The sequence below is a fragment of the Suncus etruscus genome, chromosome 19 (genome assembly GCF_024139225.1).
Source record: "Suncus etruscus isolate mSunEtr1 chromosome 19, mSunEtr1.pri.cur, whole genome shotgun sequence".
In the NCBI taxonomy this organism is placed as follows: domain Eukaryota; kingdom Metazoa; phylum Chordata; class Mammalia; order Eulipotyphla; family Soricidae; genus Suncus; species Suncus etruscus.
Genome location: NC_064866.1, coordinates 30,062,936 through 30,089,611, shown reverse-complemented (window position 1 = coordinate 30,089,611; position 26,676 = coordinate 30,062,936). Strand labels below are relative to the sequence as shown.

Sequence of the window (26,676 nt, the reverse complement as noted above, 5' to 3'; positions counted from 1 at the left end):
GATGGTACCTCATTGTTGTTTTTATTTGTATCTCCCTTATGATTAGTGATGTGAAGCACTTTTCACGTGCCTTTTGGCCATTTGTATTTCCTCTTTGAGGGAGTGTCTGTTCATTTTTTCTCCCCACTTTTTGATGTGGTTAGATGTATAAAACATCTTTCTTTGTAAAAGGCTGTCCCAAGGAGGAGGTAGGAGGAAATATAGCCTCAGTCACAGAAGTAATAGATATATTCTAAATATACACTAGAAAATTACTTTTATCTGCCAAATGACTTAAATTGAAATTTGGGTTATTTATGAGAAATATACATTCCCTGACAAGATCAGTAACTGAAATCATAAATGTTACTCTATCTTTTGCAAAAGGAAATGTTAGCAGCTTTTGAAGCAGAGGCCCAAGTCATGGGCCATTCCCATCTACTGATACCAGCTGTGTCTGCTGGTAAAGAAACCATTGATGCTAGCTATGAAATTGCAAAGATCGGATCATGAATGAGACAGCAATACTGAAAGCCTGAATGGTATGTCTTATTTCAATGTGAAAATAAAACCCTGAGGACTCCTTGGAGCTGCAGTCAGACTAAAATTATCATAGACTGTATGTATTTTACCTGATTTTTACTGAGAGGAGGGCTCCCCTTGTCCTTCTTTTCCTTGGGACACTTGCTTGACATCTGCACTATATTAACTACTCTTATTTTCTCTTTAGAACCTAGAGTATTATCTCTGTGTTCTGTAATGCAAAAGACTCTCTAGTGGGCTTTATAAAGGCACATGGACCCAGCTTCCAGTCCATTAGTAAAGGAAAGGTTAGTCACCACTGAAATTACCCCACTAGTGAAAGCAGCAGAGAGGCTTAAAGAAAGTTCTGACTGTAATCAAATCCATCAAGTACATACATACACAGCTGGAACAATGACGGGGGGCTGGAATGATGGGTTTGTTAATTTAATCTCAGCTTATATTTTTCCCAAGATTTTACTTATGGACAAGGATAAGTGAAAAATTATCTCCAAGTTATTTTCTTTAAAGCTCCAGCAATAGCCACCAAACCTGTTCTCAAACTCTGATCTGTTTGAGAAACAGGGTGTTCTCTACAAGGTAGCATCATCTAAAGTTTAATGAAACTGTTTTGAAAAGGATTCAGAGAAACATAGTGGCTCTTTGAATATTTCTGGGAATGATGGATCATTTTCTAGAAATATTATCTACAGAAAGTTATAGAAATGATTTTCCTTAAAATAGTCAGTCGATATGGAAGAGTAAATTCAACCGAGAATCAAAGAAACCTATATCTTCTTTTCAAAAGAAGATAGAGGTTAGGGAACTCAGAAGAACATAGACTTGTTTTCCTGGTTCTGAATCAAAGGTGTGTGTTCACAGGGAGAAAAGATGAGAATGAATTTGCAGCTCCATCAAAACAAATAACTTTCTAGAACTAGTTATACTGAAAGCCTTATTTCAGTGACATCATGTGCCTGATTAGCTGATTCAATAAAGCATTCTAGCAACAGCTAACTAAATATTTGATTGCACTAGTTGTATCAAACCAGTGTTAAAAAACTTTTTTAAATGTAGTATAACTCCTCAAGTAAAATATTGGTCAGATCTCACATATAAAGGTGATAAAGTGAAGAGGGAAGCTAAGTCTTCTATACACTAGTATCATTTCCAGATATCCAGGAACCATGGAGCATAAATGGGAAACTAACATGTCCCACTGAGACTGGAGAGAGACTATAGGAGTTATGGTACTGGTCTTCCATGTGTATGCTCAACCTGGTTCAATCTTGGGTACCACCTGAATTCCTGAGCCTTGTTGGGGGTAGCTCTAAAGGCAACCCCTTCCCCCACCACAGCATCACTGAATGTGGTAGTAAAGGTTTCCAACACCAAACAGATAGAACAGCAAAGAATCCTGGGATCTTTTTACTGAATCACTGACTTAGTTTGCCGAGACTCTCTAAGAATCTTTTTAGGATCCCCAGAGAAGTGCTTGAAGCCAAACTCTCCCCTCAAAAAAACCCACAACTACAAACACAATAGGTAGTCCCTATCTATGGGTTCCTTAACAGTTCTTCAATGGCTGGATAGCCATAACTACCACCATGGTTATCCCAGTCCTAACAATGGCTGTTTATTTTCACTGTGGCCTTTCCCATTATTCCACAGGCTCTGGATTTCATTGGTGTGATGACATGTGGTTTTCACGGAGGTTGGGACACTGTTGTAGGCCACAAGAGTCCCCTGCATCAGGACACTTCTGATCATGGAGAGTTTGTCTACTTCAACATTGTAAGGCAGAAACCATGGGCATTAGAGAAGCAAGGGAAATGGAAAGGAGTGACTTGAAATCTTCACCCCTTTATTAATAATAGTTCAAAACACAATGTCAAAATAAAAAAGAGAGAGAGGGAGCGAGAGAGAAAGAGAGAGAGAGAATGCCTTCCCTAGAGGCAAGTGGGGAAGTGTGAGTAAGAGGAAAGGGGAAAAGAGCAATCAGGGAAGGTGAGAGGGAAACTGTTGACTTTGGTGGTGGAAAATGCACTCTGGTGAAAGTTGTTATACATTGTATGACTTAACTCAATCATGAGCAACTGTGAAAGAATTCCTGTAGTATAAACACCTTGTAACCGTGGTGTTTAAATTAAAAAAAAAAAAAAAAGAATAATTGCATGAGAGAATGCAATTATTTTCAGCGGACTGTCTAGATCACTCATGGTCCCAAAGTATTGTGGGGAGAAAGAAAAAAGTAGAGTGGAGAGGCTGAAGGACATATGTGAAAGAATGGGGGCAGGAGTTAAGAAGATTCGAGTATATTAGCTATTTTAAGGAAGAATAGAGCCAAATATGAAAACCACAGAGTCAACAACTCTGAAATCATAAGATCCAAATATTGGTCTTAAAAACCAAATTCAAAAAGGTGCCTGTCAAGATGGCAGATGGGAGGGATATGTATGGGAAGGAACCTGGGAACATTGGTGATGAGAGATTGACACTGGTGGTGGGATTGGTACTGGAACATTTCATGTCTAATACTCAACCACAAATGAATTTGTTAAATCATAGTGGTTTTTTTTTTTTGTTTGTTTGTTTTTTGGGCCACACCCATTTGACGCTCAGGGGTTACTCCTGGCTATGTGCTCAGAAATCACCCCTGGCTTGGGGGACCATATGGGACACCGGGGGTTCGAACCGCGGTCCATCTGCTTGCAAGGCAGACACCTAACCTGTAGCGCCACCTTCCCGGCCCCAAATCATAGTGTTTTAATTAAAGCTTTAAAAATAGAGAAAGTGTAAACAATGGAAAAAGAAAAAACATATACATTTACATACTATATTTACCTCCTCATAGTCTAGTGAAAGAAGTTATATTAGCATTCTTTTCATTTCAATCAAAGGACCTCCTGATAATTCACAAGTCTGTTCTAATCTTTAGTGACTAAGATTCCCCACCTCTAATCTGACCTGGTTTTAATGAACGAGAGAGAATTTTTAAAATCTCATCTGATTAGTTGTTTTCTTTGTGTTTTTAATGGACCCTCATGAACTGATGTTTCTTGTGGTTTTTTTTTTTTTGTTTGTTTGTTTGTTTGTTTGTTTGACAAGGCTGCATTACTCCAGAGCCTCCCATGCCCACTCCTCCTAGTACATTCTGTGAAGACCAAGCTGATGGCATCTATAGATATCCTTAGGATCCATCTAGGTTTTTTGAATGTGCTCATGGTAACACTATGGTCAAGATATGTGCTGAGGACCTTGTGTTTGATCAGAACTGCAAGGGATGTAGCCGACCTTGAACAGAAAGACTGGATCTGGGAGTGCAAAACCTTCCTAAAGTTTGCTTCAACTCAATAAATGCATGAAATGGAACATCACTATGTTGATCATTTATTTTGTTCTCTTTCTCTTGTTATTATGCTTTTTAAAGTCATTTTTACTTTTAGTTTGTTCAGGGAGAAAATTAAGCAGAATATCCCCATACTTCAGAGACTTGCACAATAGAATAATGCACAGATGGAAACAATTAATTTAGCATAGTTTTATTGATAGTTTTTTTTATTTTACTTTCAGACTGTACAAAAGTAGCACAACTTCCCTAGAAACCATATCTAAGTTCAAATTTTATCTCTGCTCTAGCTAGTGTGGTGTAATGCTCTCTTGTGATGCTGGACACTAGCTGTGAACTTCACCAATAATTAGTCACTCAACCACAGTTAATAAACAATGTTCTCCAGTGGACTGCAGATAGATGCAATGTCATCTTATGTGGAGGGAAATTGTAATTATAATTATAAAACGCTGTTGTTATTGTTTTTATACCCCAGTGGTGGTGCTCAAGAACTGTACCTAGTTCTGTACTCAGAGGCCACTCCAGAAAAAGCAACAGGAACCTAAGCTCTGGATGAGACTGAAAGAAGCCCTGAGAAACAGAGGGGTGAGTGTCCCCTCCCTCCAGAGAACATATTTAACCTAAGAGAGGACACCCCTCCTCCACTGAGGAGGCTTCTCCTGCCCAGAGACAGAAAAGCAGAGGGGTGGCTGAGATTATCCTCTAATCAATGTGCACCAGCACAACATGTAGAAAAAAACACACTGCAAAGGACACTATGGGAAAGCATCACAGAACACCACCATGTTTACAGAATAAAGATGATGAATCTGAACACCCAACAAGTACCAGCCACCTACATAGCCTCTCTGAGAAATACTTTAGAGAGGAAATTTGGAGAATGTTCAAGAAACTCAAAGAATTTATGGAATGAACCACACAAATCACAAATAAGAATCAAGAGAACATGAAAGAAATAAGAAAACTGTAAACTGAAATATCAAGATAAAAAACTTGGTATCTGAAATCAAAGCCTTACTGGAAAGCCTCACTAACAGAGTAAGATTTGCTAAAGATAGAATAAGTGAGCTGGAAGATGAGATGCATAACAACTCCATACAAAGAGCCTTAAAACAAATGATCAGATGATAGAAAAAATCTTCAAAGAATGTGAACAGAAAAAATTAGAGGTCTGTGATAATTTCAATAGGAACAGCATAAGAATCATTGGAGTCCCAGAGACCCAGGAAGAAAATCTCCATAAAAAACTAATAATCAAGGACAGTACTCCCAGAGCTAAAGAGTGCAACCAAATAGTACTCAAAGAATACAGGTTAAAGAGATCCAAAGAAAAACACCCCAGGCACACCTTACTAAACACTGCCTCAGGAAATAAAAAAATTCACAAGGAAATGGAAGCATATACCCTGTTCATGGATGCAAAGAATCACATTATTAAAATGGTGATACTACCTAAAGCATTGTACAGGTTTAATAAGAATTTAATAAGATTTAATAAGGATATCCATGACATTCTCCAAAGAAGTGGATCAAAGACTCCTGAGATTCATTTGGTAGAACAAATGCCCATGAATTGTTAAAGAATATTAAAAAATGCTAAGAATGTTAAAGAATATTTCTAAATATTCCTTAGAAAGAGGAATATGGGAGACATCACTTTTCTCAGCTTTAAATTGTATTACAAAGCAATGGTCATCAAAACAGCATAGTACTGGAATAAAAGACTCTCAGATAATGGAATAGACTTGAGTATTCAGAAAATGAACCCTAGAAATAAACCAATTAATCTTTGATAAAGGGACAAGAAACGCAAAATAAAGCCAGGAAACCCTTTTCAACAAGTGATGTTGGAAGATCTGGTCAGCCACATGCAAAAAAGTGAATTCAGACCTCTTTCTAACACTATGCACAAAGGTCAGATACAAGTGGATTAAAAACCTTGATAAAAACCCAGAACTGTAAGGTATATAAAAGATCATGTAGGTAAAACACTCCATGACATTGAAACTAAAGGAATCTTCAAGGAGGAAACATCACTGTCCAAAAAAAAAGTGGAAGCAGAGATAAACAAATGAGACTAATTAAACTGAGAAGCTTCTGCACCTCAAAGAAATAGTGACTAGGATATAAAGGTCACCCACAGAATGGGAGAAACTATTCACTCAATACTTCTCATATAAGGGCTAATATTTAAGATATACAAGGTACTTACAGAACTTAACAAGAAAAAAGTCTAACCACATCAAAAAATGGGGATAAGAAATGAACAGAAATTTCCTCAAAGAAGAAATGTAAATTGCCAAAGGGCACATAAAATTTCTCACATCACTAATCATCAGGGGGATGTAAATCAAAACAACAATGAGGTACCATCTCACACCACAGAGACTGGTACACATCACAAAGATTAATAATAACAATCAGTGCTTCTGGTGATGTGGGGAGAGAGACTCTCATTCACTGCTGCTGGGAATGCCATTTAGTCCAGCCTTTCTAAAAAAAATAAATATTCACCAAAAAATCTAGAAATTGAATTTCCATATGATCTAGCAATATCACTCCTAGGGATATACCCCAGGAACACAAAAACACAATAAACATGCCCTCTGCACCCCTAAGTTTATTGCAGCACTATTTAAAATAGCTAGAATCTATAAACAAACCAGGTGTTCAACAAGATATGAGTGACTAAAGAGACTGTGATACATTTACACATTGTAATACTATGCAACTATTAGGAAAAATGGAATATTAAATTTTGCCTGTACATAAAGATTATTATGATGAGTGAAATGAACCAGAGAGATAGGGATAGACATAGAATAGTCTCACTCATCTGGGCTATCTAAGAAAAATAAAAGACATAATATGCATAATAATATGTGAAAACAATAGAGAAGAATGCTGGGAGGACAAACTCATGATATGAAACTTACCACAAAGATCAGTGATTGCAGCCAGAGTACTAACCACAATGACAATGATCATAACAATTACACAATGATAGTGGGGGAGTGAGACAGAATGCTGTCTAAAAGACAGGGAGGGGGCTGGTCTGGGAGAGGAAAATAGGGGGACATTGGTGGTGGGAAGATTGCACTGGTGAAGGGTGATGTATGTTCTATGACTGAAACTCCAGTATAAAAATTTTTGGTAGCATGATGATGAAATAAAAATTAAAAAAAAATACTAAATTTAACCTTAACTCTACCTAACACCCAACCCCTAAACCCAACCCTGAAATCTTAACCCTAATGCTAATCATAACCCTAAAATTTACAATAACTCCCCAACCATAACCCTAACTCTCACATTGACCCTGTCACCCTAACTCTAAATCTAACATTAACTCTAACTCTAAATTACCCTAACTTTAGCCATAACACTAGCAACCAAATCCTAAATCTAATCCTAGCCATAACCCTTACCATACCAACCTAATTTAACCCTGTCCCTAACCCCCTCACTAACCCTAAACCTAATTGGCTATTGTTATTGTGTTTATGCCCTTGTGGTGATTTTAAAATGGAAATACTCCCTAAAGAATCGTAAAGGTCTAATACAAAACCTCTAAAGATACCCAGGACAAAGAAGTGGACCAAAGACTCTTGAAATTCATTTGGAAGAACCAAGATCCATGAATTGCTAAAGCAACTCTTAGGAAAAAGAAGATGGGAGGCATCACTTTTCCCATGAGTGCTAAAACTAACTCTAACCCTAATCCTAACCCTAACCCTAAACCTTACCTAACCTAACCTAATCTTAATACTACCACTAACACAAGAACTCTAACCCTAAGCCTAATCTTTACCCTAATTCTAACTTTAATACTATTCATACCACTCACATTCATACTAAATAAATAAAAAGAAAAGAACAAGCCCACCTACCAGAAATTTTCCACTCTTGGGTACCCTCTTTCAGATTTTGTGAACCTTTTTTCTTCCTTCTATTTTCTAATAAAAAACTCTTTGATGTTGGGGAAAAAGGAAATACTGTCATGTATCTACATGTATACATATAGAAACATGCTCATAAATATATACATGCATATATAATTAAAGAGTATAAAATGGTCATGTAATAAAGAGAAAGGATAGGTTTCTTTTTCTGAGTTCAAGTAAGTTTGAATGTCTTGATTTAAATAAAATTATTATGACTTAAAAAACATAAAAAGATCACTCAAGATATGCTTAAGGGACCATGTATGATGCTGGGGCTCTAACTTGAGTAAAATCATATTTTTATATTAATAATTTTTATTTTGACCAAAGTGGATTGCAAATCATTCACAGTAGTATTTCAGGTACATAGTGACATTGAATCAGGGGCATTCCCACTATCAATGTTGTCCTCCCTCCACCCCTGTTCCCAGCACGCATCCCATTTCCCCCTCCCTTTCCCCTGGGCTGCTAGTATAAGTGGTTCCTTCTATGTATAGCCTGTTGTAGTTTGGGTATCGATTCTGTTGTAGTTGGCTTTGAATTTGATGTTCAAGTCATCACTTTTTATTTCTACTCAATGTTCATACAACTGTTTGGTCTTGGTGCCCTCCATTATTTTCCCCTCAATTTGTGAGGTAGAACAAGATGGTTCAAGTTATATGTTTCTGTTTGAAGGTAAGAAAAAAAAAGAAAAAGAAAAAAGAGGGGGCAGAAATTCAAACAAGAAAAAAACAAGAGGAGTCCTTCTAGAAACTATAAATCCATATTTTAAATAAAAAATTGGCTAATTATTTAAAGATAACTCAAGAGAATAACATTTTATTTTAGTTATTATTTCTTAAATGTAACTAGTAATTTTACTGTTGAGTCACCACTTTCTTTAAAATTTACCAGTGAACCTTCTCCTTCTGTTCTCCCCAAATGCATGCTCATTATACATGTTCTCTACCTTTGCAGGATGTCTTCCTGAGACACATATAGACAAGAACCATTAGCAGAGATTAGATAACAACTCTACCCTGGCCCTTATTAATATTAGGTCTAGCTGCTAACAATTTAATTTCTTCAATAAATTTTATAGCTACTTTCCTGTGACCTTTGAATACCTTTCAGCATCTAATTAGAGTACTGAATAATAAGAAGAATGACATCTCTTAAATTGCACATTAAACACTAAATAGTTTTGTTTTGTTTGTGTTTTTTTTTTGTTTTTTTTTTTTGTTTTTTTGTTTGTTTTTGGGTCACACCAGGCATTGCTCAGGGCTTACTCCTGGCTCTACACTCAAAAATCTCTCCTGGCATGCTTGGGGGACCATATGGGATGTCGGGATTCAAACCACCATCCTTCTGCATGCAAGGCACATGCCCTACCTCCATGCTATCTCTCCTGTCCGACTAGTTTTTGAAGTTTTTGTCTTTTTGATTTGCTGATTGGTTGGTTGGTTTTGGCACCACACCTGGTGTTGCTCAGGGATAATTCCTGGTTCTGCACTCAGGAATCAGTCTTTGTGGGGATGGAGGATCATATGGGATATTAGAGATCAAACCAGGGTTAGTCATGTGCAAGACAAATGCTTTACTTGCTGTGCTATCACTCTGTCTCCTATCCTTGGGTGTTTTTTTCTCTCTTATCTCTATACAATGAGCAGTAATCTCTATTTAGTATTCCATCTCCAGTGGAAACACCACAACTAAGTATGCAAGTGTGCAAGTGCCATAGCCAAGTACCTAGTCATTGTATTAGTAAAGGGAAGTCAGTACATGAATTAACAAATAATGACTAATATTATTCCATATTACTTCTGCCATTCAGTATCAGCATGACTGAGTGGGTCCAAACTGGACAATTGCTCCACCACTAAGCACCACATCCCTGGTCCCTAAATAGTACTCTTTTAAGTGACTCTTCAGAAATAATTTGTTTCATAATTAGTAGAATAATCATCAAAATAGATAGGATAGTGTCAAATCATCACAATAGATAGTATAGCATTCAGAAATAGTTAAATGGTTGATATTTGGTCACAAGATTATCCAACACTAGAGCCTTTAAAGACAAGGTATTTGTTTATTCAAATATAATTATTATGGGCCATGTCCAGTGGAATTCAAAGGACTGGGGACCTCTCCTGGTGATGGTAGGCCCAGCAATGTGGATCTGATACTTCATACTATATATATATTTGTTGGTCTCCAGTGTCATTCTGACTGGGCATAGAGTTCAATTCATATTTGTATCATCTATGCCAAGTAACAGGGTTAAAAATATTGTCGTGGTATACATAGCATACGAATCATTTCTTCTTGAATAGAGAAAGAGAAGCTAGGAAAACTGAGAAGATTCTTGGCTTAGCCTAAGGATTTGCTTTCAGTCAAGACTGGCAGCTATTTTTGCACCTGTGCCTACTCTTATCTGCCAGCCTGGCTTAGCCCCAATTCTGGAGGGTACACTTGCTGGCATTGGCCAATCTGTGGCCTTCAGGTCACAAGGCAAGATAAAAGAGGTCCAAACACCTGCAATTTTTGCTTTACAAAGCCCTGACTACCCTCCCCTTCACTCCTCTCCTCCCTATCCGTTGGTTCTCTTCTGTTTCTCTTAATAAACAAGACTCCTGAAAAAGTAGGTCACACTGTTCTTTTCTTTTTCTTCCAAAAAATAACCTCCCAGAACAAGGAAAAGGGGGGCAGAAGTACAAGGGTCACTTCTGATAAGAACTGCCAGTTCTCTCTTCCTGCCCTGGACTGGCAACGGTAGAGTCCCATGACAGTCTCTGTCCTTTCCCTCAGCCAGAACAGAAATGCAAGGGGAAATGATGAAGAATAGCCATGCCCCCTTCTTGAACCAAGACCCTTGAAAGATCTCTGTAGCTAATCTTGAGTGTAGGACCTGGGTCCTGTAGGAGGAACCTCTAAGTCCTCGATGAACACATCACTATATTTATTCAGCCAGCCGTGGACTTTCCTGGCTCCAAGCTCTGCTACTTGGAACCCTGAGTTCCAGTACAGTGCTATTCATTGTTTACCCTGGACTTCCACATTCCCCAGGAAGGTGGCCTCTTCTGACACACAATTGTCAGAGGGGTTAGGCCTGGGCTGATGAGGGCCCTGTGCATGTCTCTGTCTCATCCCTGACCCTGCTGTCATCTTGGGCAACCAGGGCTACTCATTCTCATGAATCTGGGATGCATGGGTGTATCAGCATGATAGCCTTGGGATCTGTGATCACGAGGTGGCAGCTGTGCTGCTCCCACAGTGATAAAAAAGGGGGTCTCTCTGCTATATAGAGCTGAAGCAAGAGGCTAATCAAGGTGGCTAGTGGATGCACAATGGGAAAAATGCTGCTCTGGGCCTGTGAGTCTCCCAATCTTTGGGGCCTTCTTTCCTGTAACTAGTCAGGGTGTGTCCTGGAAATGAGTGAGAGGGCTCACATTGTTTTCAGTGAGGCTTCTACATGGTATTGAGCCATGAACTGAGAAAAGAAGGCACTGGGAAAGGTCACAGATAAATCCCAGACCCAAAGCTTTTGCCATCTTGAGAGATTCCTCGGTAGCTACAGGGCCTGATGATTTCCTGCCTTTGAATTTGTTTCTTTCTTTGTTTCAGGCTTGGCTGTCCTGCTGCAGGTGCAAGTAGGTAAGGAAGAATATAATATCCTCTATACTCTCAAATCTTCTGAAATTGTGCCTCCTTTCCTTCAGCTCTGTATCTCACAGTTTCAACTTTTTTGTCTAACTCAAATTCCAATTCTCACTGTATAGATGAGAAAGCAGAGAGGAAAGTGGCATGTCCTTCATCATTTAGCATCAGGACACGCCCCTGTGTTCTGAAGCCATGTCTACAGCAGGCTGTCCCACTCAGCATTCTCTGCTTCTCTTTGTCTTGTCTTTTTTTATCATTCAAGTAGTCTCACATTGTTCCAAAAATAGAAGCTCTATGTTCTGGATATGAGACCTAATTAAAGCCCAGATAGCAGTGTTCAGGGGATGATAAGTAGAAAAGTCTGAGCTTTGGAGTAATATATCTTGAATTAGTACCTATGAAATACGTATTTGGGAAAAATGAAATTAGTATCAATTCTAATCTCACATTATGGAGAAAATCCTTCACATTAGCATCTTTGGTCATGGTAGGGCCAGTGGCAAAGAATGAATGCCTACACAATAACTTACTGGGCCTACAATCTAGTCTGAACATTCCCTAGACAAGTGCTGAGATGCTAACATAGCTGTGGTTATAGGGTGATAAGCAATCAGCAAATACCTGTAATGTATAGCATTAAAATGATCTAATCTCTTATTCTAAGCTAGTATGATGTTTCTTGTCTGGACATAGTAAATTTGCAATGCTTATTGTTTAAACTAAGTTAAATCCCAATCTAGGATTTTTTTATGTGGTGGGTGGGCATTCCCCCACTGCATCCTGAACAGTTTTTATGAACTTCATGTAAAAATAAGGAAAATAGTCTTTTCAGCACAAAACTGCAGGAAAATGTAAATTTAAATAGTATATTACATGTAACAGCTTGAAATAAATCTTAAGTGACATCACATGCCACTTACACAAGGGTATGGTGTTATAGGCAACAGATTTAAATAGTCTGTAAAGTTAGGCAGAGTACCCAAGGAGAAGAATTACTCTGGACACTTGATCTGTGATATGAAAGTGATTTACTTTTTGCTTTTTAATTGTGAAATACCACAAATTGACCTATATTCCTTGTACAGGGACACTTGTATCTTTTCTTGTATCATCTCAATTGTATTAGTATACTACCAAAGTGAGATATTATTTTATCTTATCTGTTCACTCTAATGAACATGTAAAACTTTCTGATTCTTGCATATATTTTGGTTTTGCTCATGATCTGTTGAGCAGAAGAATCATGCTCTGTTAAAGATCTTCCTTAAGGCTTGCTCTTCAAGCTCGCTTATCTCTGTGTTTCTTTGCTTGCTTAATTTCATTCTGGAAAAGCCCGTGTTCTTGCTCTCTAACAGGTACTTTTCTCCTTTCCTCCTCTTTCATATCTTTTAAAATAAGTTTCAATAAAACTTTCTTGTTACATACACATACAAACATGCATACACACAAACAATCTTCCTTAAGCATGGGAATGGAGAATAGCATTCATTATCTGCTAACCATGGATAATTCTTTCCCTTGAGAAGGTCACTGCAGGTAGTACAAGCTATTTATCACAATTTCTGCTTTTTTTCTCATAGGATCAGCCTATAAGCTAGTGTGCTACTTTACCAACTGGTCTCAGTATCGCCCAGAACCTGCCAAATTCTTCCCTAAGGATGTGGACCCATGTCTGTGCACACACCTGGTGTACGCCTTTGCTACTATGAATGATAACAAGATCGCTCCCTTTGAATGGAATGATATTGATGTCCTGTACCCTCAGTTTCGAGCCCTGAAAGAACGGTCAGTGGATGTTGAGTCTGCAGTGAAGTATCTCAGTCAAGGAAAGTCCAAGTTCATTTTGAAATATCACTAGATTCAGAGAGGCAAAGTTCTAATTTCTTCCTAAAAAGAATACACAGATTTCTGAGAACTGGTATATATGAAGTAATCATTAAAGTGAAACTACTACTATGTATTTATAAAGTTTCTACTTGATAGTTGTCCTTCCTTAAGGAGTCAGGAGTGAGAAAGAAGAGTCTTTAATGTCTTAAACTTCCGGTTTACAGATATCTCACTGAAACATATGTCTTGGTTTCTTTCTACAGCAATGCAGAGCTGGTCAACTTGCTTGCTATCGGTGGCTGGAACTTTGGCACTCAGAAGTAAGTCCTCCAGGGATAGAGGTTAAGAGTGGAGGTAAAATAAAGCTTCCCAAGGTGGAAAATAATATATATCTATTATCTATAAATATATAGATAAACAACAGGGTATATAAAAGTTGGGTGGTCAACATCCTAAAGAATATAAAGCCATGAGAGAGAAAGGATGATAGATAGTGAAAGGAAAACATGGTCCAGTGAGAATTGCAGAACCTGGTGCTGGCTTGCACCTTAATTATACAAAAGAGTGGCCAAAAATTGCTGATCTGATAAACAAGTGGACTCTGAGCTAGAAAACAGGAGAAAGAAAGATTAGACAAGACTTACATGTAAAAAGGGTCTGAGTCAGTTGTAAATGGTTAAAAAGCGTATCAATATAACACATTCCCATATTATTTAAAACATTAGAAGCACAAAATTATTTGTCATAAAAGTAATATGCCCCTGGTGCCAGAGAAATAGCCCAGCATGTAACATGTTTGCTGATCCAGTCATGAAACATGGCTAATCTAATTCAATTCCAGGCATCTCATATGGTCCCTGAGCACTGAAAAAAGTGACTCGAGTATAGAGCCAGGAATAACCCCTGAGTAACCCCAGGTGTAGCCCAAACCCTCCAAAAAGGTAATACCTCCCTTTCTTTTCTTGACATTTCCAAATAATTTGACTATCCTTAATAGTACAGTGTTAGAAAGGTTGCAAGAACTTTTTAAATATCAAATAGTCAAGTAAATTTTCTGATAACTGCTTATCAGATGGCAAGCAAATTTACCTGTGAGGTTTTACCAATATTTCTTCTGCCAAAGTGCATGTTCCACCTATATATTTTTCCCTCACTTTCCCTATTATTCAAAAATCTGAAAGGCAAACTATATCTTGCTTTTACAAGTGAGCTAGCTTGTGCCAATTTATTTCCACTATTAAATACTCACATTTAAAAAAGCAAAGCAAACAAGAAAGACCCAGATAAATGAAGGAGATTGTGATTTAGTTTACAAATCACAGACTTATATGATCAGGATAATCCAGAGTGTTTGAACATGTTTATAGGTTATACAATTGCTGGTTATGACAGAAAAACTACATTTTTCTAGCTATTAAAAAGCGTTTAGATATAAAACTCGTAACATATTTACAAGTACACTTTTAAACATCATTTTAGGGGGGGGCAGAAGTGCTTTATTACATATATTTACAATTGCAAGTCACATCTTAATTTGGAAATAGTAAATATAAGAAATGGAGATTATTATCCAGATGGTTCCCTGAACATTGCCAGGGCTCATTCTTGAGCACAGAACCAGGAATAGATCCTAAGCAGTGCCAGATGTAACCCAAATATGCCCTGCCCAGTCTTCCTCCGAAAGAGATTAGTATCTTAAAGTCAGAGAAAGCTGGTATACGAATCACTATTCCTAAGAGAGCATATTAATTAGTTTTGTTTTATTCGGGACACATCCAGCAGCTTTCAGGGGTTACTCTTGGCTCTGCACTCAGAAATCACTCCTGGCAAGAATGAAGGATCATATGGGATGCCAGGATTTGAACTGGGGTCCATCCTATGTTGGTCACGTGCAAGGCAAACACCTTACCACTGTGCGATCGCTCTGGCCCCGGAAAGCATATTAATAAAGAAAATGTACAAATATCTTTGATTTTACAAATCAGTAGTTAAATACTGTTCAATGAATATAATGGAGAATTTGCTGGAATTAAAAAATAGCTATCATGTGTTAATATTTTCATTCTATCTTAAACTCTAATGATGTTATTATAAAATACATAAAAATTTACTTTAGATATGGCATAAGGACTCCTGAGATCTGCTCAACTTCTTGCTTTGTTTTTATTTTGAAGGCACAAAATAAGTAGTGTTCTGAGTCTATTCCCAGCTTAGTGCTTAGAGAGAGAGCACCTAGAAGTACTTGAGGGTCATTGTGCTGGGGGTTGAACCTGGACCTCCTAGCAGGCAAAGAATGTGCTAATACTTTGAGTGGTCTTGGTGTGCTCATTCTAATACAGCAATTTCTGCCTAGATTCACTGCCATGGTCTCCACAGCTACCAACCGCAAAATCTTCATCTGCTCTGTCATCGAGTTCCTTCGTCAGCATGGATTTGATGGCATTGACCTGGATATTGAGTATCCTGGATCCCGGGGAAGTCCACCTGAGGATAAGCAGCGGTTCACCATCTTGATTAAGGTGGAAATGTAGCACTAGCTGTGCATTGCATTTTCTTATAGATAGATAGGCTGCTTCATTACTGAATTTTCTGAGAGTTAGTTCTACGTCCCAGTATAGCAAAGGTGCTGCTCTTAGACAACTCAAGATGTCTGGAAATTTCAACAAACAGAAAAAGTCTCTGGATAGTTAATCCCAAAGGAATAAAAGCATCTGAAGAACCCCAATATACTAAATGCTAAATTTAGTATATTCTTAAATGGATTTAAGAAGAATCCATTAATTATGGCCACTCACTAAACATTTACTGAGCACCTAAGTGATCTAGACATGATTTCATACTAGAGAGAGTAGCAAGCAAAGCAACTATCATGCCTATTCTCATAGGGAATACAGAAAAGAAAATGGCATCAAATAATTTCAAGTGATGGTAATAGCAATGGTATTACCAAATTCAATGGTTAGAGTCATCTCAGAGTGGCACTAAAGCTGCAAATCTGATTAATGAAAAGGAATCATACAAAGAGCAAGAAGAAGGATGTTTTGAGAAAGTTTGACAGCAGTTATAAGGACCCAGGGGTTTTAAAATGCTTAGCCTGGCTATAAGCTTCCAGACTTGAACTTTAAAAAATAAGAGTAAAGCCATTATAGGCAGGAACGTTCTTAAATTCTCTTGCTAGGATTTCCTGGGCTTTTTCTATAAAACTGACATACTGTCTGTCAAACTTTGTATATAAAACTATCTGCATCCTCAACTTCAGTTTACACCTTACCAAGACTTCTCTCTGTACGTCAGCGATAATTTATAGAAATGGGTCAATGACAATGAGTTAGAGTATATATAATAAAAAAAGATAATGCAGATGCCCACTAGAATCCATCCTCTTTCCCCAGGAAATGGTTGCTGCTTTTGAAGAAGAGGCTAAAGAAACAGGAAACCCCAGACTGCTGATCACAGCAGCAGTGTCTGCCGGCAAGGGAACCATTGATGCAGGATATGAAATTGCAGAAATTGGAAAGTGAGTAAGTGCTTTGGGTCTTACAAAGTCCCCAGTTTTCTAAAGCAGAAATTCTAAAAGTTTTTGGTGACAGCCATCCCAAGTTAGTACTTTTGATTACAAAAAAAGGTTCAGAAACTTACTACCTTTAAGCTATCATATTAACAAGCCTCATTAGCAATCTCTTTTGAAAAAGCTTAAAAATCGAGAAAGCTAACATTGACAAAACAACAGTTATTTGTGATTCTCAAAGTCTTCAGGTCATGTATTTTGGAGACATATGCTCAATCCCTAATAGTCCAACCTTTTATGAGTTTTTCCTACCTAGCCTTATGGTTTATTACAGGAGGTATAATGGAAGATAAATTGTTCCCTGAAAACTTCCACATCTATTTGACATCTTAGCAGGTTTCCCACTGCTGTTTATTTTTTTATTTAATAGGTATATTCCTTATACCCTTAGTAACAGAAAAATTAGAAATTATACTTGCCAATATAGAAATAAAATCAGAAATAATAAATATAAAAATAGTTCCTAGAAGTTTAAAAATGCATTTGATCGAACGTAAGACATAAAATTTATTGTATTTTAAAGAATCAGAACTGAATTTAAAGCCATTATTTGTTTTACACTCATTAAATCCAGATGAAAATAGATTGTTAAAACATAAATGATACCAATACATTAAAAAAAACAATTTCTAAATACTGTTGTTTCATTCATAACTGGTCCAAATATTTTAATGATTCAGAGCTGTTCTGGTGCTTACCTGCAATTTTAACATATATTCTTAGACTGTTACTCCAAATTTTTTTCACTATAGGAATTTTGCTACCAGTTCTTGCACTTTATAGAATTACAGAATGTTACAGGATCCTGGCAACTCAAAATTTCTCGTTCTAGGCTCCTTGATTTCATCAGTGTGATGACCTATGATTTCCATGGTGGCTGGGACACTTGTACGGGACACAACAGCCCCTTGCATGTTGGATCTAAGGATCATGGTGACTTGCGTTATTTCAACTGTGTAAGAATAAATTCAAATCCTATACAGAGGAGGGGCTGGAGAGATAGCATGGAGGTAGGGCGTTTGCCTTTCATGCAGAAGGACAGTGGTTCGAGTCCCGGCATCCTATATAGTCCCCTGTCCCTGCCAGGGGCGATTTCTGAGTGCAGAGCCAGGAGTAGCCTCTGAGCACTGCCAGGTGTGACCCAAAAACAAACAATCAAACAAAAAATAAATAAATAATAAATCCTATGCAAAAGAAATGGGGAAGGGACTGGGAAAAGCCTTGACTACTGAGATGAAGGCATTCTCTTTCTAAGGGACAGTTAGCTTGACTTTATTATGGCATAGCCCAGGCATTGTTGAGATAATGTTTATGTGGCTTTCTTCAGGAATTTGCTATGAAGTATTGGAGAGACAATGGGGTTCCTGCAGAGAAACTCATCATGGGATTCCCTACCTATGGGAGAACCTTTAGACTCACCACGTCTGACACCTCAGTCTGTGCCCCAGTCTCTGGAGCAGGGTCATCTGGTCCTTACACACGTGAGGCAGGCTTCTGGTCTTACTATGAGGTAACCAATATGGCTTATTCATGCTTCTAATACTCTGGGGGAAATTTCTTTTACTCTCTAAGTCACATTGCAATCCTCTCTTGATCATAGTGGGATTTTCATAGCTGAGAGCATAAGTAGCCTGAGAAAAGACAGGTGATGGTTGTGTAACACTTTTCCTTTAAAATAAATCCATCTGAATTTCCCTTTTTGGTTTTGCAATGTATGCCATTATCTTTCCTGAAGCCCTTAAATAACAATGAAATGCATGTAAATAGATGAGGAAGAATTTCCATACTCTAGCCCAGAAATGGCAATTTTTTTTTGTTTTTGGGTCACACACAGTGGTGCTCAGGGGTTCCTCCTATCACTGCACTCAGAAATTGCTCCTGGCAGGCTTAAGGAACCATATGGGATACCAGGATTCGAACCACCGTCTTGTTCTGGGTCAGCTGTGTGTATGGCAAATGCTCTACCGCTGTGCTATCTTTCCAGCCCCATTTTTAATTCCCTTCCAATTTGAATTGATTACGTTTACTCAAATATTGTGCTGTAAGTTTGATTTCAATATGTGAACATTTGTCAAAAGTTCAAACATTTGTGGAAAAATGACCAGGACACCTGGTCATCCTCATCATTTCTCTGAAAAACTCTGGGTATAAAATTAGAATTATATTTGTTTGTAATTTGTTTTGTGAAAATTTATTCATGTTTTATTCAACAAATTTAGTTTCTAGAGAAGTAGATGAAATTCATATAGATCTCATAATTTCCCTTCTCCAAACACTCATTTCTTTCTATTTATCTCCCATTTAATCCTTTCTCCTCCAATACGTGACACAAGCTGTGACTGCTCAACATTGTCTTCATGTCCCCACAGATCTGTACATTCCTAAACGGAGCCACCACATCTTGGATTGAAGACCAAAAAGTTCCATATGCTTACAAAAACACTGAGTGGATCGGCTATGACAATGCTGAGAGCTACAAATATAAGGTATAATCTGTAAAAAAGTGTTTACCACTCTAACTTTGAATGCTATGCTCATCAGGAACCTATTTTATTATAATTTTTTTCTCTTGGTTTTTAGGCTTCATCTAATGGTTCTCTGAGCCTAACTTGGCTAGTTTTCAAAAGTTGTTTTCCTGAAGTACATAGTGGCTAGATAGTACTAGGGACCGAGTCTAGCCTTCTGTTTGCAAAGGAAGTGCTCAACACCTTGAACTATTCTACTCATATTTTTGGTTTTAAAATATTACATATGCCCAATGGAAGAGTGGTCCAACATCAATTGAACTTTCTCCCACAACAGGGACTACAATGACTAAATATAAATTTAACAATACACAGTATACTATGTAGTGCCAGGTATTTATGTACTAGAATACTCTAATATTACTAAAACATATAGCCCAATTTTATTATGAATATCTACTGGTTAATATGAAGAGTTACAACCTGGCATTAGACCATCATCTTCAAGAACAATAGTTAATAGTTGGTTCCATTTTTATCTAAATATTTTACAACCATTATCTCACTTATTTCTACACAAACAAATAGAGGAAGTGAGGCATGGTCTCTCTCCATTTCACAACTACATCTGAAATCACAGATGCAGTGAGATAACCCTAGCCACATATCAGAACCATGGCAAATACTGTGATTGAATATGTCTGGCTCAGAGTCTAGGTTCTTTCCATGACTCTGTCTGTCAGTTCATCATTACTGAGTCTCAATTTAGGGAAAGGTGGCCATCAAGCAGAAAGCTCTAGAGTGCAGTGGTAAAGAATGTGGGCTTTTAGGACCAGAAATAGCTCAATGGTGGAGCATGTGCTTTATATGCATGTGGGAGGCCCTGAGTTTGATCCATAACACCACATGGTCTCCCCAAGCACTGTGGGGTATGGTTGTGATAGCCCTCAGCACCATAGAGCCCAGAAACCTCACCTCACTGAGACCAAGAACCTAAATACCTAATAGCCAAGCCTGCTTTGGGGGCCAATTATAAGTGTATATATACACTTATATGAGGTATAATATATCTAAGTATATATATATATATATATATATATAGTTACTCATTAATGGGTCTCAAAATTTTGTGACAGATTTTTGGTCAAGTTGTTTTCATTAAAAAGTATTGATTTTAAAAACTAATGTCTTAAACTGCCACACACACAAACATGCGCACACAAAACAACTGGTCCACAAAACATTTTCATTTCGTTCTGAAGATTTTACAGTGCATTGTTATCATTAACCAGTCCTTTACTATTAAACTTAACTGGCCAATTGAGTCAAACAGTTCTGAGACTGTTCATCCACCACTGATTAAGATTGGGGTGGCAGGTACTAGGGATAATATGCATTTAGCCTTCTGAGCCTTCTGGGCTGACTTTGTAACCTTGCCAGAGGTGCCTTCTTGTCCACTACTTTGATGACACTCACACCACCAGTCTGTCTCATGTCATGAACAGAAAAACAAGCCAGGGGAAGGTAATCAGAGAAGCTATAGCTTGCCAGATACTATATCAACAATTGCAGCATCACCAGACTTAAGAAATTTAGGATCATCTTTCAGCTTTTTCCCAGAACAGCTTAACAAAGCACTTGGGCTTCTCATCACAGATGAAGAGCTGGAGAGGCCCCTCACAAATTAGACTTTATTACCTAAAAATTATCTTGTTATAATGCACTAGAACAGAGGTCCTCAAACTTTTTAAACAGGGGGCCAGTTCACTGTCCCTCAGACCATTGGAGGGTCTGACTATAGTAAAAACAAAACTTATGAACGAATTCTTATGCACACTGCATAAATCTTATTTTGCAATGAAGAAACAAAACAGATACAAATACAATATGTGGCCTGTGGGCCATAGTTTGAGGACCACTGCACTAGAATAATAGTAATAGTAACATACTACCATATTATTATATTAATGTTATATTATTTTTGATTCAGGAGTATCTGGTTATGAATCCTGAATCTGAGAATAGTTATTTCCCACAAGTCTGTAAAAGAGATGATGATGGTGATCATTTTTTTTTGTCCCCCAATTCACAATACATACCCGGCAAGGGGCCTGTGTTGAGGTGTATATGGGGTGCCTTTACTGTACCTCCTCTTTCTATACAGCCAGTGTAAAGAACACAGCCTGTGGTAAGATTTGGGAGGCCTTATCTTATCTTTTATTTATTTTATTTTATTTTTTTTTCTTCAGAGCAAACTAAAGTTGTTGTTTTTTTTAAAATAAGAATTCATTTAAGGGACAAAATTGATTAACATAATGAGGTAAACTAATATAACATAATATAGTGACATAATATAACATATAATATAATTGATATAATAATAATACATGTAAGTCAAAGAAAATTTCTGATTAAAAACACAATTTTTTATTTTTCATAATGGCTTACATATCTTTCACTGTAGTATTTTGGGTACATATTCACATTGAATCAGGGGAATACCCATCACCTAATATGTCCTCTTCTCAATCAAAAATCAAATATGCTGAAAATAGGCAGAGTCCTGTCTAGAGGCTTCCAACCTCAGTTTGAGAGAGGATGTGAAAAAAGTAATTAAAATACCACAACAATACAAAAAAAAATATCGAATTAAATAACCGATAAGCACCACAGCAATAAAGACAGGCACCACACAATAATCTCGGTTCTGAAATCAAATCATACTCAAGTGCAAAAAAGAAAGAGAAAGGGGGCCGGGCGGTGGCGCTGGAGGTAAGGTGCCTGCCTTGCCTGCGCTAGCCTAGGACGGACCGCGGTTTGATCCCCCGGCGTCCCATATGGTCCCCCAAGAAGCCAGGAGCAACTTCTGAGCGCATAGCCAGGAGTAACCCCTGAGCGTCACAGGGTGTGGCCCAAAAACCAAAAAAAAAAAAAAAAAAAAAAAGAAAGAGAAAGACAAAACAAAATAAAATAAAATAATATTGGAGACATCAACCGTAATCTCCACACCAAAATAAAGACGTCAAAAAAATAGATCATTTATTCTCCTCTTGCTGCTTTCGTGGTATGTGGAAGACTTCTACTTTATCTTGGATGGTAAAATCAGACCTGTTTCTAAAGATCTTGGTGGCTGTGCAGATCAGGGAATGGAGTTTATGAAGTCTTTCTTTGTGGTTCTAGCAGTTATGCTTCTTCAATGTCATTTTTTTGTTTTTTATGTGTTCTAGGTGTTTCAGAATAGTGCTACCATTCTGTGTTTTTCTTTTGTCTTCTGACTTACTTCGTTTAACATAACATGATCTAGGTCCATCCACGTTGCTGCAAAGTCTGTGATTGTATCATTTCTAACTGCCATGTAATATTCCATTGTATATATGTACCACATCTTAATGATCCATTCATCTGTTGTTGGACATCGAGGTTGGTTCCAAGATTTGGCTATTATACTGAGTGCTGCAATAAATAGTGGGGTGCATACGTATTTTGGAATGAATGTCCTTCCATCTTGGGGATATATGCCTAGGAGAGCAATTGCTGGGTCAAATGGCAGCTCAATTCTAAGTTCTTTGAGCACTCTCCAGACTTTTCTCCATAGATGTTGGACCAAGGGGCATTCCCACCAGCAATGAATGGGAGTTCCTTTCATACCACATCCTCTCCAACAAAGGTTGTTCCCATTATTTTTGATGTGAGCCAACCTCACTGGTGTGAGGTGGTATCTCATTGTTGTCTTGATTTGGATCTCCCTGATGATGAGCGAAGGTGAGCATGTTTTCATGTGTTTGTTGGCCATCCTTCTCTCTTCCTCAGAGAAATGTCTATTCATTTCGTCTCCCCATTTTTTTATGGCTTCGTTTGGTGATCATTTTATGCCTAGTAGTTCTGAAGTAGTTCACTGCTTCAGAAAAATTTAGTCTAAAACTAATATTAAGTAAATATTAGTCCAGTTCATATTGTGGCCCAAGAACTTATTAACTGGAGCAAGTAAACAAACCAGCTAAGTTAGCTATTCATATATCTTGAATCCACAGAATCCACAAGGCATATAGTGTCTTTCTTTTTCTTTTTTATTTTTGGGCAACACCCAGTGGTGCTCAGGGTTTATTCTTGTCTCAGTACTCAGGGATCACTCCTGGAGAGGTCAGGGGACAATATGAAGTGGCCTAGGGTTGGCCACAAGTAAGGCAAGCACTCTGCTCACTGTACTCTCCCCTCCACTCCAAGTCACACACACTTACATAAAAGAAAATTTGATTGAAAGTCCCACTTATGTCTCTATTACTCTTGTCACCTCATGCTTGTTTGTTTCATAGACAAAATTTGATTCTAAAAATTGAGCACTCTTTCTATCCACAGGTAGATTTTCTGAAGGAGAACAACTTTGGTGGAGCCATGGTTTGGGCTATTGACCTGGATGACTTCTCGGGAACCTTCTGCAATGAGGGCAAATACCCACTTATCAGCAAGCTGAAGTCACTTCTGGGCCTGTCCGCAGGTATGTCACAGAACTTGCCATATATTCCCAAAATGGCACAGATCAAGCTTCAAAGAACAACAAACGCAGAAGTGCCAAATTATTTTTAAATTTTTTATTTTTAATTATGAGAATAATGATGCAAAGAGGACAAGGTAAAGTTACAGTGGAAGAACAATCGCCCATAAACAGAGTTCTCAGAAGAAATACCCTTGCTGACACCTAAATATTGAACTTACAGTCAAAAAATCATTAAGAAAAATAAGGCAGAACCCATGTACAATTACTTTGTCCACAAGCCCCCAGATTGTAGTACATTATAACATTTCTTAGCAGTACACAAAGCAAGGTAAAGCCATGAGATTTATGTGACTCCTTAACTTTGAAGTCATAGTATTTTTATATATTCATGCACATACATATTAGTTCAAGTTAACATCAAAATTTAAGAGGTTTTTTTGGGGGGTTATTTAAAAGGGCACAGTAAAAACGGTGTTAGAGTGGCAAATATTGTTTGCATAGGCCCACCAAAATTTGGGGGTCATAGAAAGGAATAGCCTTGGTCTAAATACAAGGAGACCCTACCCCTGAAGTTTCCTGGCATAAGACCAACTCTAGGCTCCAGGCAAACTAGTTTATTCAATCCAAGTCATTGTCTGTAGTGCCAATACACTTTTATTTTTCACACAGTCCTATTGTTGGCATCAGGTTTCTGTATTAAAGATCCTGGAATCTGCACATCCTACATTGACGTCAGGCTGGTGTGGAGTATCCTCTAGTTTCACCTCACAATTAAGGGGCAATACAGCAAGCCCTGTCCAGTAAGGAGGTCATTGTTCTTGTTAAGTCTTTTCAGTGTTAAGGGAAGTCTCTTTTGAGTAGATCCATGTCAGAGCAGCTGTAGGGTCTTCCCTGGTAGAGGATTGCCTCCAGGTGATGTTATAGACAACCTTGGATGTTTTGTAGATGTCTTCCCTAGATCAGGGGTGAATGGAGAATGCCCATTCTTCTGAGGCCTGTGCCAGGTCATTGCCATGTCAATATTCAGGGTGTAAGGTCCCATTGAGAAGTGCCGAATTTTATGAGGCAGTCCCAGAATATCTAGGCCCTCACACTTGACAAAAATCTTTGCAGAAATGTTTCAGTGCAGTATGAGCAGAAAAACTCATTCTCTTCATCTGGTTTTGTGTGTTTAGTTTTTGGGATGTTTTTTTTGTTTGTTTGTTTTTTGGTTTTTGGCACCCGGCAGTGCTTAGGGGTTACTCCTGGCTCTATGCTCAGAAATCACTCCTGGCAGGCTCAAGGGACCATATGGGATGCTGGGATTCGAATCACCGACCTTCTGATTGCAAAGCAAACACCTTACCTCCATGCTATCTCTTCGGTCCTTGTTTAGTTTTTTCAATTTGTTGGCTAACACATAGTCTAAATTCAATAGTTAAAATGGGCAAGAGTTTGAGTTGTTACTTAAGTTTAAAGGTGAGTTGTACTGTACAGAAAAGTCTGAAGATGAATAATTGGAAATTTAAACTCTTGAAAGCAAATCTGATACATAAATGTGCTGAGGATATGCTGACCCAAACCTCTTATTGCAGCACACCAGATCCTAACTTTGAAATAATCAGCATACATAGCCCTTTCTCCACCTGCCTGAGATGGCTCAATGCTATTGTTTGCATGTTGGGAGGGAGAGTCAAAGGCAGGTTTTGAAGAAGAGGAGGAACAAAGCCCAACATGCCAGATAAACCAATGGCTCAGAAGTATGAACAGGGAAACTCATGCTCTTCATGTGACTCTATATTTGTCAACTGACACGGTGGTGGAAAGCAAAAGATAAGAAAGGTTTCTTGGTTCTCTGCTGAGAAAATTAACTGGATCACTGATTCTTAGAACTGTAAAATTTGTAAGAGATACTTATAGAATTACTTGCTCAAATTTATAGTGAAGGATTAAGAGGCAACAAATTACAGCACTTAAGAGCACTGTATTAGCAGAGCAAAATGAAGTTAAAACACGTGAGTCATCACCAGAGAAAGAGCAAAGTTAAACAATAAAGGAGAGTGAGATGACAAAGTCTCAAATGTGTTATGACGGTAACATGTTATATTTCCCCTGTTAACTTTAAATAAGAGCTAAGCCCCAACACAACATCTTTGATCCCTTTCACTGTAGGGCTTTATTCATTTCTCCTCAAGTGAATGTTTGCCAGGGCTGACTTGAGACTCTATTAGCTCCTTTTCTCTCTTCCCAATTTAGACTTCTGCCGTCTTCCAACTAAATGTTAAAGTCTTCACAGAGTTAAGGGTTCTACAAACAAAATCTTTCGTGCATTTTCTTCTATGTTCAAAATTAGCTCCTGATGCTGTCCTAAAATACATTGTTTATACTCATTTTTTTTAGAATGCACCCCACGGGTCGCCAATACCTTGTACGACAGACCACTGAAACCTAGAAGCGAAGGTTTCTGTGCCAATGTTGGTGGAGGAAGTGGTGGTGATGGAGGAAATGGTGGAGGCAACGGAGACAATGGAGGCAACAATGGTGGTGGGGGCAGTGGAGGAGATGGAAGTTTCTGTGATGGGAAAGCAGATGGTACCTATGCTGATCTTGAAGACAATACCAAATTCTACAAGTGTGTGGGAGGGAAGACCTTCTATTTCAGTTGTGCCCAAGGTCTGGTTTTTGACCAGAGCTGCCAGTGTTGTAATTGGCCATGAATTTAACATGTTAGCAAAAATTTTTCCAAATGTCCTCTTGTGCTTCACATCAAATAATATCCTTCAACATTTCTCATACTACATGTCTACATTAATCAATCTGTGTCACACTGGAAGAGGGACGCACTACAATAGTAGCTTAATAAAGGGTCTTCTATATAATTAATAAACTCTTCTATGTAATGAATA

At 37.9% G+C, this 26,676-nt stretch overlaps 1 protein-coding gene and 1 non-coding gene across 2 annotated transcripts; one reads left to right on the top strand and one right to left on the bottom strand.

Moving 5' to 3' along the window:
• Positions 1-11,123: 11,123 nt before the first annotated feature.
• LOC125997161 (acidic mammalian chitinase-like) lies at positions 11,124-26,487 on the top strand. The gene is made up of 11 exons (XM_049765610.1): positions 11,124-11,148; positions 11,401-11,430; positions 13,017-13,221; positions 13,527-13,583; positions 15,617-15,782; positions 16,656-16,780; positions 17,664-17,787; positions 18,159-18,341; positions 19,201-19,317; positions 23,653-23,791; positions 26,171-26,487. The coding sequence occupies exons 1-11, from the start codon at positions 11,124-11,126 to the stop codon at positions 26,485-26,487; spliced, it is 1,488 nt and encodes a 495-aa protein (XP_049621567.1).
• On the bottom strand, positions 21,369-21,501 carry LOC125997789 (small nucleolar RNA SNORA51). The gene has a single exon (XR_007491807.1). It is a non-coding gene; the product is annotated as a small nucleolar RNA SNORA51 (small nucleolar RNA).
• Positions 26,488-26,676: the final 189 nt, after the last annotated feature.

Coding starts and splice junctions, on each gene's coding strand:
- LOC125997161 (XM_049765610.1), top strand. CDS start 11,124: ATGGGAAAAATGCTGCTCTGGGCCT. Junction 17,788..18,158: donor ACTTGCGTTATTTCAACTGT/GTAAGAATAAAT, acceptor GGCTTTCTTCAG/GAATTTGCTATGAAGTATTG. Junction 23,792..26,170: donor ACTTCTGGGCCTGTCCGCAG/GTATGTCACAGA, acceptor CATTTTTTTTAG/AATGCACCCCACGGGTCGCC.